General features: G+C 45.0%; 1 protein-coding gene and 1 long non-coding RNA gene across 2 annotated transcripts; both read left to right on the forward strand.

Moving 5' to 3' along the window:
* Nucleotides 1–876: 876 nt before the first annotated feature.
* On the forward strand, nucleotides 877–3,439 carry LOC127778020 (uncharacterized). Its single transcript, XR_008018399.1, has 2 exons — nucleotides 877–1,440; nucleotides 3,021–3,439. It is a non-coding gene; the product is annotated as an uncharacterized LOC127778020 (long non-coding RNA).
* A 1,970-nt stretch (nucleotides 3,440–5,409) lies between these two features.
* LOC127778128 (E3 ubiquitin-protein ligase GW2-like) lies at nucleotides 5,410–9,222 on the forward strand. The gene is made up of 8 exons (XM_052304785.1): nucleotides 5,410–5,782; nucleotides 5,892–5,943; nucleotides 6,054–6,099; nucleotides 6,246–6,327; nucleotides 6,422–6,578; nucleotides 6,662–6,755; nucleotides 7,854–7,920; nucleotides 8,372–9,222. The coding sequence occupies exons 1-8, from the start codon at nucleotides 5,582–5,584 to the stop codon at nucleotides 8,915–8,917; spliced, it is 1,245 nt and encodes a 414-aa protein (XP_052160745.1). The 5' UTR covers nucleotides 5,410–5,581; the 3' UTR covers nucleotides 8,918–9,222.
* The last annotated feature ends 4,703 nt before the right edge of the window (nucleotides 9,223–13,925 follow it).

Raw genomic sequence — 13,925 nt, forward strand, 5'->3', positions numbered from 1 at the left:
TCCAAAACTAGTAAGTTTTAAAAATTAAATTATGATAATAGTTGAATTATATTTGATTCATTGGACAAACTATAAGGATGACATAAACGTATCCTTGATTTGTACTTTATTCTTTTAAAAAAACATGATAAACTTGAACTTAATATGACATAGATAAATAGAGATGATTTTACCGGATCCCATAAATATATTGAAGCCGTGGCAAGTGGCAAATCAGCGATACTTTTACAAGCTATGTAGCGACGTGGTTTGAAATACAATACAAATGCATCCGTTTAAATAAAAACATGTGCTCTTACCTCTATAAATACATACCTCTACGATCCCTCCGAGAACAGGGCTGACATGCTTTATTAAAAAAATGACACTTACACGCACTCATGTAAGCATGCACACACTCATCATAACTTAAAATTGACGAAATCATCCATAGATGCTCGTATAAACACACACTCACCCTTACGAACGTACGCTTGCACTTTACCTCTATGAGCATTAGACTAGTATATCATGAGACTCATGAAAAACACCTATAGATGCTCTTATAAACACACACTTTATTTCTATGAGCATAGACCGGTATATATTAAGACTAACGAAGTTACCACATGCTCCTCGCTGTTGACGGGTTACCGTCTATCATTAGAAGAATAATATAAATGTGCACACATGTATTAAGTCAATGACTTAAATTTGGGTGGGCAAGTTCTACCACCAGGAATTAAAAATAACCAGCAAAAATCATATTTATATTGTTTGTTGTGTTCCAGAAAAACATAAAAAAATGAAGAAAGCACTTATCTAGTACTCCCTCGTTTTAATATTATAAGCCGTTTGAATTTTTTTATTAATCAAAATTCTATAAACTCAGTCAAATAAACTCAGAAAAAATTATATCTACCTATAATTCACCAACTATCTCTTATTACATCCTTCATACTTCAATCATATAAAATCGTCCAATCCGACGCTCAAGATCGTCGCGGACCCTCTCCTCTTCCCCCGCACGCGCTCCGCACCCACACCTCGATGGGCCGCGCGTCTCGCCCCGATCGCCTCCCCTCTCTCTCTCTCGTCTCTCTCTCTCTCGCTCTCTCTCGCACAATCACCGCCGCCACCACCCTCTGCGCCCCGCACGCTCCCCTCTCCCCTCCTCTCTCTCGCACTGTCGCACACCCGCCGCCGCCGCTCTCCCCTCCTCTCTCTCGCACACCCGCCGGCGGCGTCGATCCGTCGTCGATTCCCATCTTCAGATCGACGCCACCGGCGCCCCCTCACGCCGCTTCTACTCACGCCGCAAGAACGCTATCGCCTCGCCTCATCGATCTCCGACAACGCCGCCGCGCGCCGCCGCCGATCTCCGCCGCAAGAACAACGTCGCTCCGCCTCACCGATCTCCTCCGACGATATTCCGCGTCAATTAATCTTCAGATCAATAAGGTACCCATGCCATGAGTAATTTGCATGTTCGACTGTAGCGTTTAATTTGTCAAATTTCCATTCCCTGGAGGTGGCATGAACAATCTTCCATTCAGTTCGTCAAACACTGCACTAGGTCCCATGCAGTAGTAAATATATCAAGTTTGCTACTCTACTCGATGGGACTTGAAAATGTTGTGAAATCTCTTTCAGTTGCTGGTAGAAGCCTGGCATTATGCAATTTTATTGATATGGTGCATAGATTGAAGGAGCTATTTCTTTTGTCCCTGCAGATGCAAGCACTGACACAATATTCTTGTATTTTGAACACATAATTTTTTTATTGCTGGGTCGGGAGAAAAATTTGACAGACCATAAAAATCCCCAAAATGAACTTTAGTTTTTAAGTCAATTATTTCTAGAAAACCAACTTCAGACAACTTTGCAATTGATAGGTCATTGAGACATTGTGTTCTGGTCAAGATCAAGAGACTTTCTAAACTACCATGCATTTTTTTTTACAAAACAATGTAAGATTTTCAGTTCTTGTAATTTTGACAGCCATTTTGTTCAACTTTTCAGAATTTCAGATTTTAGGACTTTTTAGTTTTGTTTATTTCACAGCGTTTTGATGCTTTGCTACTTCATGGACCTTTGCATGACCTTATTCAACATGTAATAAGTACTACCGCAATGCATTTTATTTTGACGATGACTGAGCTAGACTTCTTTTGAGTTACTCACATTTGGATCTACAGTTCTGCTGATCTAAATAATATTTGCTAATGCAACAGCAGTTCCAGGAGAATCTGACTTAGCAGATGTAAATATGTTTCTAACATTATATGAGATTTTTTATGCGTAGCTATACAAGCCATAACTGAGTTCCTATACACCATTTGTCAGTGAACTACCCAAGAGTTGTAAGAACTAGGATGCACTTCAAGTTTTAAAGTTAATTTGAGCAGAATTTGTCTCCTGGATATATATATATTTTTGAGTAATAATCTAATCCTTTTTGAAAGGTGTATTTCTGTGCTTCTTCAAATCCCCTGCTGCTATGTGTTAGGTGCTCTGATAATTTCCATTCAACTCGCGTATCCACTTTGTCCTGTGCATCTAATACTGTACATTTCAGCAGTATTAGAAAAGTATAATAATGGTATTGGACAAACTACAGATTGGATATAATAAATTGGAAATTCCGGTGAATATGCTAAATGTTTCCTGTAAATGCATATACTGATTTTTTATATGCTGCTTTATTTCCCATAGGGGTATATACTGAAATTTATATAACAAATAACAGATTTATATTATCAAATCACCAAATGTGTACATTGTACTGCATGTAACAGAATCTCTCTCCCTCTCAAGAAAAGGGAAATTATCAGCACATGCATAGGTTGTGATTAATGCCACATGCACTATTTGCTAGCTGGAAACCGTATATTTGCAAAATATCCAATTTTGGGCAATATATTGGTGGTATGGCCTCCTGACATCAACTCTTACCCATATTGTTTGTCATAAGATCTGCTATCCTGAATCTATGACTCTAAAAGCTCCCAATCTTTAATATTTGAGAATCCCGTGCATAGGCAGTGGAGGCCGAGGAGGCCGCCATCCACAACCGACAACGACAACGCGACGCCGCTGCCGCCTCAAGATCCACCGCTGCCTATCCGTACTCACGCCACCGTTCCTCCTCCGCCGAAAGGTTCAGGGCACCCTTCGCCACCCCTACCCCATCCCTAATATGTCTCCTCTCTCCCGATAAGTATCCCTGACGTCGATCTTATGTAAAAGCATGATTTATGCTCAATATATATTCAATGTAATTTGTGCTGGAAATTGGGAATCATGGATGACATTTTCTGTATATCTACATCCAAAGCCAACTGTGAACAGTTGTATTTTCCTCTGATAAGCACTTTCAAACTCTTGAATATGTACCATACTGCTGATTTCAGTATGGTGGGGAATTGATGTGGCTGGAATAAGAAAAAACATTCTCACACCCTGTGTTTCTTCCAAAAGGACTACATGTTCACTATTCTAAGGGTGATTTGTCTACATGTGTATCGGACAATCGCTGATTAGTCCCTGCCATACCTAACTATGTATATTCATAAATTAGTACTATGTATTGCTATATTCAAGTCTATATGCCTATGCTTCTATGATCACATAGTACTGTGTGCAATATAATTGCTCTATAGTCAAATTGAAGGGAAAAGCCTTTATATTTCTGTGCTGAACTGGAAATAGATAAATGGCACATTTGTTTTTAATAAAAATTGGGTTGTCTGAAGTTTAGAGCACTGAAATGCACATTGTTATTGTCCCTTGAAAGGGTAAATATATTTGGATCATTCATGCATATATGTATTCGGTCAATTTTTCATTTCATTCCAGCCTCCGACGATAGGTACTGTGCCGTTAAAGATACATGTTTCTATTCAAGTTAAATCACACTTATGCAATTATTCATGGCTATCATTTGAGATTGTAATAATGGTTTGTATTATATTAAGGGATACATATGCTTATAAAATTGTTCTGGATTATTTTTTTCTATATGGTTCATCCATACAACTTAAATGGATAATGCACCGCAGACAGCCCACACCACTGCCATCGCCATCCACCGCATACAGCTCGCACCACTGCCATCGCCACCGCCTCCGCTTGCTCTCCTGTTTTTTTTTGGGAAAAAGACAGAGAGGGAGAATAGGGCTGACAAGTGCTATCACTTACATGTGGGCCTCATCTTGTAATGTGCCCACGCAATATCATAGTACTACACTTTACATGAAATATATTTTATGTACGATATGAATTGAATTAAAGTTCAAATGCATAGATCATATAAAAATATTTTTTTGCTAACATGAAAATTTAAAATTATTAAAAACAGATAGAATTGCACCGTAACGTTTAGTACGGGCATATTACTAGTGACTTGTAATACAAAATGTATTTTAATGTTGAACTAGCACTTATCAGTGTCCCACGTACGTATGACCATTTCCATAGTTCCAAGTTCCAACATCATCTTACACGGAAGAAAACGAAAGAAAAGGGCAGACGACTTCTTCATCCATATTGCTAGTAGATACTTATATTAAGACTTGTATCCATAATCCCGTCAGTTCTCTCAACTCAGGTCCACCTCAAACCGTTTGTCGTTGATTCGCTCACAACTTTAAGCCGCTTTTTTCTTTTAGAAAGAACCACCACAAAATCGCCTTGGAACTCTAATGTTCCAAACAAACCGTCCAAAATTCACCAATATCATGCTTGAACACACAAACAAAACTCACTTGCAAAAACTCCTCTTTGCCTTGACCAATCACGTGTACAAAACCAAAGATAAAAAGATGGCCAACCTTAGACCACACGCATCCCATCCCCATCCCTTTTCTTGTTATCATCAACCAGAAAGGTTACAAACCAACAAGTAACCCAGACACAAGAGCATCTTGGCAGATCAGTTGAGATTTTAGCCACAAACGAGCGAACAACTAACCACTTAACCCGAACCAACCCCAACAACTGTCATCATCGACCAAATCCCCCAATTAGCGTCCATCCCGATTGCTTCTCCAAACTCTATTTCTTAATTCTATCGAGTATCAACCACTCCGTTTTATATTATAAGTCGTTTGATTTTTTTCCCTAGCCAACTTTTTTTTAAGTTAGACTAAACTTATAGAAAAAATATATTAACATTTTTAATATAAAAACAGACAGATTATTAAAATATATTTAATGTTAAATTTAACGGAACTAATTTTATTATTTTTTCCCATAAACTTGATTGAGAAAGAAGTTTAAAATACACTCGCTTGCAAGCTTGCCCCAACCGAGTCAGCGCCTCCTTGCCGTGGGCCCCACCTGTCAGCGACCCGTATACGAGGGGTTAGCGAAGTTTGACGCGATAAACCGACAGCGACGACGCCGCGCGGAAGCAAGACGGATTGGTTTTACGCCGTAATCAAACCGGATTAGTTTCTCGCCGGAGAGAGCGAGCGAGAGCGAGAGAGAGAGAGAGAGAGGAGAAGAGGAGAGGAGGCGGCCGCGTGGGGGGAATCTGCTCGTCGTCCTCATCGGCGGCGGCGGCGTTGAGGCGGTTGCGGTGGTTGGGTGGTGGTGGGGGATGGGGAATCAGGTGGGAGGGAGGAGGAGGCGGAGGCCGGCGGTGGAGGAGAGGTACACGAGGCCGCAGGGGCTGTACCCGCACCCGGACATCGACCTCAAGAAGCTGCGCCGCCTCATCGTCGAGGCCAAGCTCGCCCCCTGCTTCCCCGGCTCCGACGACTCCCGCGCCGACCTCGAGGAGTGTCCCATCTGCTTCCTGGTTCGCCTCCGTCTCCTCCTCCTCTTCTTCTTCTGTCGCGGATCGATGGGGCGCCATGGTTTGATTCGTTTGTTGTTGTTTCTCTCTCGCTTGTGATTGACTCCTGCAGTTCTACCCCAGCCTCAACCGGTCCAAGTGCTGCGCCAAGGGAATCTGCACGGGTGAGTTCGTGTTACTTGCTGCTCATGTCGTCTTCTTCTTCGTCGGCTGCGGTGGATTGGGTTGGTAATTTAGGTGCCTGACTTGTGGTTTGTGCTTGTGCTGCCTGCAGAGTGTTTTCTCCAGATGAGGACGCCCACCTCGTGCCGGCCGACGCAGTATCCTTTGCCCAATTCTTGTAGATTTTTTTGTTTTGTTTAGCTTAGATGTTCTTCAGTGCTATTATTCATTGCTGATGTTAGGAATCCTGCGTGCGTGCCATGTATTATGTGTCATCTTGTTTGGTTATTCCTTGACTTGTAAGGTGCCCTTACTGCAAAATGGCGAGTTACGCGGTTGAGTACCGCGGTGTCAAGACGAAGGAGGAAAAGGGCAATGAGCAGATTGTGAGTGTCCGCAAGACATGATTTCGTTCAGTGTTGTCTTCTATGTTTTGTATTTTTGCCAATTGGTTGGAGCTGGAACTTGTGGTGTGGATAGGAGGAGCAGAGGGTGATCGAGGCGCAGATCCGGATGCGGCAGCAGGAGCTCCAGGACGATGCTGAGCGGATGAAGAAGAAGCAGGCTGCTGCTTTGACCGATGTGGTAACAACTGCACAAGTAGAACATTGTGATACTGGTGGCGCATCCACCACAGGTATATGCACTGGAATGTGCTAACTTTGTTTCTCAGTTATTCTTTTGTCATGCAATCTCTAACCCTGTCTATTATGTTGACAGTCAAAAGCAGTGGGCAAGGCAGTGATATGCTCTCATCTCAAGTGCAGCATGCGGAGTTACTGCTGAAGACTTCTGAACGCTTAAAGCAGATGCGGTTCGTACTGCTTACTGAGTTGTGCTTGATATTCTGTAAAAGTAGCTGCTTATTGTTGCATCAGTGCAATTTAGATCAAAGTCATGACAGTATCTCAATGACTGACTACCGTTTAAGATCTGAAATGTCTATATCTGGTCCCTCCAATCCTCAAATAGTTTAAATTTTCGTCCCTCAACTCCAATATTAGCCAGAACTCATCAGTCAACTATCAAAACGTCTAAATATGTTCTTGGGCATGTTTTCCAAGTGGTTTTGAGTGCCGCGCCATCCTATTTTGCCATGTCTTTTACCACATCAGGCAAACCCACATATTAGTTTTTTTCCTCTTTCTTTTTAATAGAAAACGAATGGCGAGGAAGGGGATGAAAATAATAAACCTAGATGGATAATCTGTTATCTAACATATCCAATTACTTTCTTATTTTTGTGACTTGTTTCCCATGTATTCAGCCCAATAGGATGCCATTCAGGACAAAACCACTGATGTACTTAGCCAGGGACATTATTTGTATGGTGTTGATAGTTCAGGGACGAATTCTGTCCGTTATTGGAATTGGAGACAATATTAAATAACGTGCAGAGTTGACAAAACAAATATAAGACTTTTTCCTGAGATGTTTTTTTATTGTTTTGTCAATCCGTCGACTAGATAAGTACAGGCCTTTCAAATCTTGGTTTTGGTGCTCTGACTTTTGCTTCTTCCTTTTTTTTTGGGGGGGGGGGGGGGGGGGGGGTCAATTTTATTGATCTAATGTTTGTTGCAGCACCACAGCATGTGTAGTAAATGATTAGTTATTTTTGTTTTTGACTTATCTAGAAATCATTCTATTATGTAAGAAGTATAACATGCAAACATGTATAATCTGAAAGCTTATGGCCTCTGCAAAGTTCAGAACGTTAATTTGTTTGTGGGTGATTTTGATATTGAAATGAGTATTTGTTCTGAAATTTTTTTTTCCACAGTACACATCTGTTTGATGACATTCTGCTATCCACTTCTCCTTCCTTAATTAATGTGTTCCTTTTATGGTGCTAGTATATGCCACAAATGCTGATTTGCTGGGAATAATTACTGATGAATTCCTTAAAGCGCAGGAATAATAATTTTGACATGGATCCTGACGAAGTTATGCTTGTTGAAGCACTTTGGCTTTCTCTGCAGGTACATAAAAATGATGTTGCTGAACTTACATGTAGAAATAAATAATATCTTTAACTTATTTTTTAAAGAAATAACCTATTTCTTTTTAGTGGGGCACATCTTTTACTCATTTACCATCTTCATTGGTATAATATGTCTGTTTCATCTCATTTGTATATATTTCATTATCATATCCTTTTGAGTTTGTGCAAATTTAGTGTTTGCTTCTTGAATTAAACCTGAACTTGGTTCAGTGCTTGATACGTGAACCTGCACAAATAATTATGCATCCCTGCACTCGTTTTTGTAACAATTATGCACACACATTTGTTGTGTTTGTCGATATATATCTTTCAGTAGAAAGCGTGCATTCTTTCAAGAAATAAATAAAATTTATTTTTGGTAAACTTCATAGTAAATGCAGGATCACCATGCTTACATGTTTCAGTCTGAACTTTGTTTCTTTAAACAGGATCAGGAAGCCTCGGGAAATCCAACCTGTGGTAACACAGTCTCATCAGTACATCCTCCGAGAAGCTTTGAAGGTTCCATGACAATTCCAGCTGAAGCAGCTTCTTCCAGTAGTGCATTTGCTTGTGCAGTCGCAGCTTTAGCCGAGCAACAGCAGATGTATGGAGAAGCTTCTAGCACCGGTACTTGCCACACGTCAAGATGTGACATTCTCAGCAGGTCAGACAGATCTTTTACAGAGGATCTGAGCATAAACGGGAGTGGTTCCTCAGGCGCTAGGTCTGAGGAACCATCGAGCAACAAAATGCACCAAACAAGGGAGGGTATGGAGTATTCTAATGAGCGGTGGTCAGAGATGGCCGAGGCCAGTAGCAGCTTTACCGGCTCTGATCTTACAACAGAGGCTGGAGCTGCCAATTCAGGTGGATCCGACACTGGTGCTGGCAGTATTCCTGATAGTTTCGAAGAACAGATGATGCTGGCCATGGCTCTTTCGTTGGCTGATGCTCGGGCCAAGGCTAGTTCTCCAGGGCTAACTTGGCGGTAGCATTTGGCAGTGCTTTATTCTTTAGCTGGGTAGTGTTTGTTTGTTCTTATAGTTCCTTTTGTCACATAAAAACATAGGATTAGAGGGGGAACAGATAAGAAAAAAATCTAGCCTGGATGTTGTGAATATAGTGGGATAAAAATGCACATTTGCAGTCAGTCTTTGCCCTTTTCTCATGATCTTTTTTTTTCTTTCTTCAGAAAGATAGATTCTGTCAAGCAGATCTTCTGTCTGCATAAATTGTGCCTTAATGACTTTTCAGAATTGGTGTAAATACAAAAAAGAAAAAAAAACATTCATCTTCTTGTTCTGGTGTGATCCTCCTGAACGCTACGCATTGTTTATATACCTGTGCCTAGATTGACATAATCCCAGACAAATTTGTTCATCATTATTTCTGTTGAGGCAAGCAAGAAGTAAAAGCTCTCATGCCATGCTTATTACTACCATCTCTGTATCCTTTCCTCCATGCCCAGCTGTGACTGATGCTGATGAAGGTGCTTCATCACCATGGCTGCTTCCTCCTGGGTCAACAGTGGCAGAATCCTTACGGCCATCACCTTGCTTCCTGTGGCCGCCGGTGATGACGCCGCCGCCGCCGCCGCCGCATAAGATATATAAACGTAACCTAAATGACACAGCCGAATATGTTTTAAGTATCGGGCATACACTCTACTCATTAATTAATTTGCAATATTAAGCGATGTGGCGATGGATGCTTACGAAGCCAAGGCCAGCGACGTGGTAGACGGGTCCGGTGGTCATCAGCTCGTTGCAGTACTTGGCGAGGAGGAGCTTGGCGTGCGACACGCGGAGGAAGGCGGCCTTAACCTCGCCGGAGACGAGCGCGCGGCGGTGCTCCTCGTCGCCGGCGAGCCTCCGGACGCGGTGCCCCGGGAACATGAGCACCTCCTCGAGGTACCTGCCGACGACGGAGCCCTCGGTGCACCCGACCACCGCGCCGGCGGCGGACCTTGTTAGAAGTAGAAATTCGTCGGTCAGAGATAAGAGTCAAATATAAACTATACAGATAAAGTAAAATTCTAAAGATAAAATAGAGTCTTAGAGATAAAATTCTAGAGATAAGATGAAATAATAAAGATAAATCTACTAATGATCTTACCTATATTGTACTCCCTCTATCCACTATGTACTTCTACATATACTCTATGTACTCCTATATATATACCCTTAAGAGGGTCGATGTAACAAATTAGAAAACGCCGAAAATACAACAATTAGATTTTCTACATACCTGAGCGACTCCGCCGTCACCACCGCCTCCCTCCCCAGCCGCTGCGCCGTCATCAGCGAGCTCAGGCTCGCCGTGTAGTTGGTCGCCAGCACAACGGCGACGAGCAGCCACACCGCCATGGACGCCTTCGACAGGCTGCTCCTCAGCCGCCTCTCCTGATCCCCCGGCGAGAGGAGGGTGGTGAGGGAGAGCCAAAGCACGATGGTCACCTGCTTCCAAGACGCCGCCGCCGTCGGCGCCGCGGTAGTCGCCGTTGTGCTTGCGCTCCATGAGCCAGATGGCGACGCCGTTGTACAGCCCGACGGCGGCGATCAGCAGCCACATCGCCGGCGAGAATGGCCGGAGGAAGATCCACGAACGGTCCCATGTGTCCGCGCTAAATGGCACCACCATCACCAGACCCGACTCGGTGTACGGCTGCGAGAATTCCACGAATTTGTACCTTCTTGATGAGATGCTCGTGTCGCCGACGAGGATGTCATAGCTCTGTATAAAAAAAACACTTGTTTTAGTAGTTTATTTTTATTGGGTTATTACTGATTAGCTACAGCCGAATTTAAAATTTGAAAAGGTTTTTCAATGTAGTATTTTACATATGTGGCTTTTAAAACCACTAAAATACGCACACATATAAAAGTTTTGTACATAATAAATTATTATGTTTATTTTTCTGCTACTTACCCCCTCCGTCCCAAAAAAAAAGTCCAATCCTAGCTACGAACCTGGACACGCATAGCCAGAGTTTGGTTTTTTTTGGGACAGACTAGTATCTGTTGTAGCTCAACTGATCTCAGGACCTTTGAAAAGCTTGATAAGTCGATTCAAGGAGAAGAGTAAAGAGGGAGGAGCCGAGGAAAAGTGAGAAATGCGAGGACTTTTAGTATGCATCTATATATCAGGTTAACCAAATACCACCGTCTATAAAAATATTCCTATTTTCACACGAGGGTCTTCTAAGAAAATACCTACGAAGAGGTTGTCTTAGGATCGATGATTGATTTTTACAAGCGGGTTTTATCAGACACCCTCATAATTTTACACACGACTCAACAGGGGCGGGCCTACAACAATTCAAGGGTATTCATTTGAATACCCAAGAATTTTGGCAAAAAAATAGATATATATATACTATGTATTTTATGTGTATTAAAAAATTTAAAGAAAAAACATCAAACAACCCATCAAGCAAAGAAACCATCCTTTTTGGGCCGTGTCCTCCCCCTTCTTTGTTGGCCCATTAGCACAATCGATTCACTTCATTTTACCCAACCAAAAATTCTATATACATGAACTTATGCTCAATTTTGTGTTATATATGTTCTACTAGTATGTGATATTATATAAGCCAATTGTTAGGATTTTTGAGTGTAGAAAATTGTTTCCCCTCTTTATTTTGAATACCCAACCTTAAAATCCTGAGCCCACCCCTGCGACTCAATTTTCAAAAGTAAAGTGGCCCCGGAAATTTTCTTTTTAAAGTAGTGAGAGCTCGATGGATGGATCACCTTCATGTAGTCATGCTGCATGAGCGAGTCGTACGTCTCGTTGAAGGAGACGAACTTGTAGTGGAAGTTGTACGGCAGGTGTTCGACGGCGGCATTGAACACGTCGATGGAGAAGCCCTCGAAGCTCGGTTCGTCGTCGCCGTCGTCGCCACGGCCATGGTGGCGCGTCACCTTCACGAAGTCCGGGAAGGCGGCCTTCTCCGGCACGGCGACGGTGAAGGGGCTACCGTTCGCCGGCGGCGCCCACCCCCTCGGCACGTCCCATGGCTTCCCCGGCCAGATCACCGGCCCCAAGAACCTCATCGATGGCTCGCCGCCGCCGCCGCGGATGCGGCCTCCCGCGTTCTTGGAGAACCCGTGCTCCGTGTTAGCCCAAACACTCACTTGCACACACACAGCTCTCTCTCTCTCTCTTTCTCTTTCACTCGATGAAACACACACATACAGAGGAGGCAATGACAGAGGAAGAAGATGAACAGCACGCAATGAAACAAAGAGACGCAAGGAAATTTCTTGTCACTGCACACGTCTCTATGCATGCAGGCCATATCTCCTTGCATGCAAATGCACTAACACACATGCAACACAGCTAACTGATCCACAATCCATGCCACTACTCAAGCTACTTGACTTGGCCACTACTCCCAGCCGATATCCACCTATAGCTTCCTACATGCAAGCACTTACATGCAGATCATGGATTTTCTTGATCAAGCTAACTCATGCACGCACTAATCACAACTCACACAATAAACAACAAGATTAAGTCTAACACTCCGGCGACCAGAATCCCAGCTCGTGGTATCTCGGCGCCGCCACGTTGATCAGCTGGAACCGCACCGGCGGCGCGAACTCGCCGTCGACGAAGCCGAACTCGCCGCTCACACCGCGGAAGCGGACGCTCTTGACCTCCCTGAGCAGCTCGGTCACGTTCGACGACACGGCGATCTTGATCGTCTCGCCGGAGTCCGGCGAGCTTGGATTCGGATCGGTGGCGCGGGTAGGTGGCGTTGGTCTTCCGCATGGCCGACGCGACGGCGACTATGGTGTCGTAGGCGAGGAGAGCCGGGTATTGCGGCCCTCTCGTCTTGTCGTTGTCGCCGCCGCCGCCGCCGCCGCCGTCGTCGTCGTCGTCGCCGGGATACTGTGACCGGAACCTCTTCCTGAACCTCGCGATCAGGCGGTCTCTGGTGTTCTTGGAGTTGGTGTCCATGGAGATATGGTTCCTCACACTGATGACTCCCTGCATGGTGGACACGGCGGCGGCGTCGAGGGAGTCGACGGCGCCGGCGATGGCGTCGGTGACGATCCAGACATACCCCGTCGCCATCATCCCCATCCTGCTCGCCTCCGCGAACAGCGCCACGGCGACCTTCGCCGAGGCGTGCACGACGAACACCCGGCACTGCCCGCCCATGAGGTCGCCGAGCGACCGCCGCAGGGCGCCGTCGGACGGCGACGCGGGGACGGGGACGCGGTGGTCGACCTCGGAGCCCACGTCGCGGAGCGCGTCGGCGAGGTGCGGGAACACGCCGGCGCCGCCGCCGTAGTCGGCGTCCTCGTAGAGCACGGCCACCGCCGCGACGGCGACGGCGGCGCCGCCGCGGCGAACGACAGCACGGGCACCATCGCCTGCCTCCCGATCTCCGCGACGAACGCCGCCTCCTGCCACGAGTGGAGCCCCACCAGCGCGCGAGCTCCCCTCTCGTTGATCAGCGACAGCGCCGCGGAGGCGGCTCGCACCGGGTCGCCATTGGACGCCGTCGTGCACAGCTCCACCACCGCCGCCGCCGCCGGCGACGGCGAGCCGACGACGTCCCCGCCGCTCGCCGTGAAGTCCTCCATGGCCATTTCCATGGCGAGCTTCTCCTCCTTCCCGGCACGGCTCGTGTCGTCGACCATGGCGCCAATGCAGCCGCCGCCGCCGCCGCCGCTCGCCGCGCCGGACACCGCCGCAGGTAGCAACAGCAACAAAACAACAGTGACGTGCCGAGCCATGTATCGGCGGTTCACTGCTCTACCCAGTGTACAACTTGTGTCTGAAAATACATTACATTGGTGCTGTATTTATAGCGAACTCATAACATTCATCTATATATTTTTTTTTCAAATGTCATTCGAATAATCGTTAAACGAATTGAAAAAGATTATGATTATTCGATGTTGTAACAAGGTTACGAAGGGATATCCACTTAAAGTATAGTGTAGACGTAGCATAATACTATGTGTAATGATGCTACACTTTTGA

The sequence above is a fragment of the Oryza glaberrima genome, chromosome 6 (genome assembly GCF_000147395.1).
Source record: "Oryza glaberrima chromosome 6, OglaRS2, whole genome shotgun sequence".
Taxonomy (NCBI): Eukaryota; Viridiplantae; Streptophyta; class Magnoliopsida; order Poales; family Poaceae; genus Oryza; species Oryza glaberrima.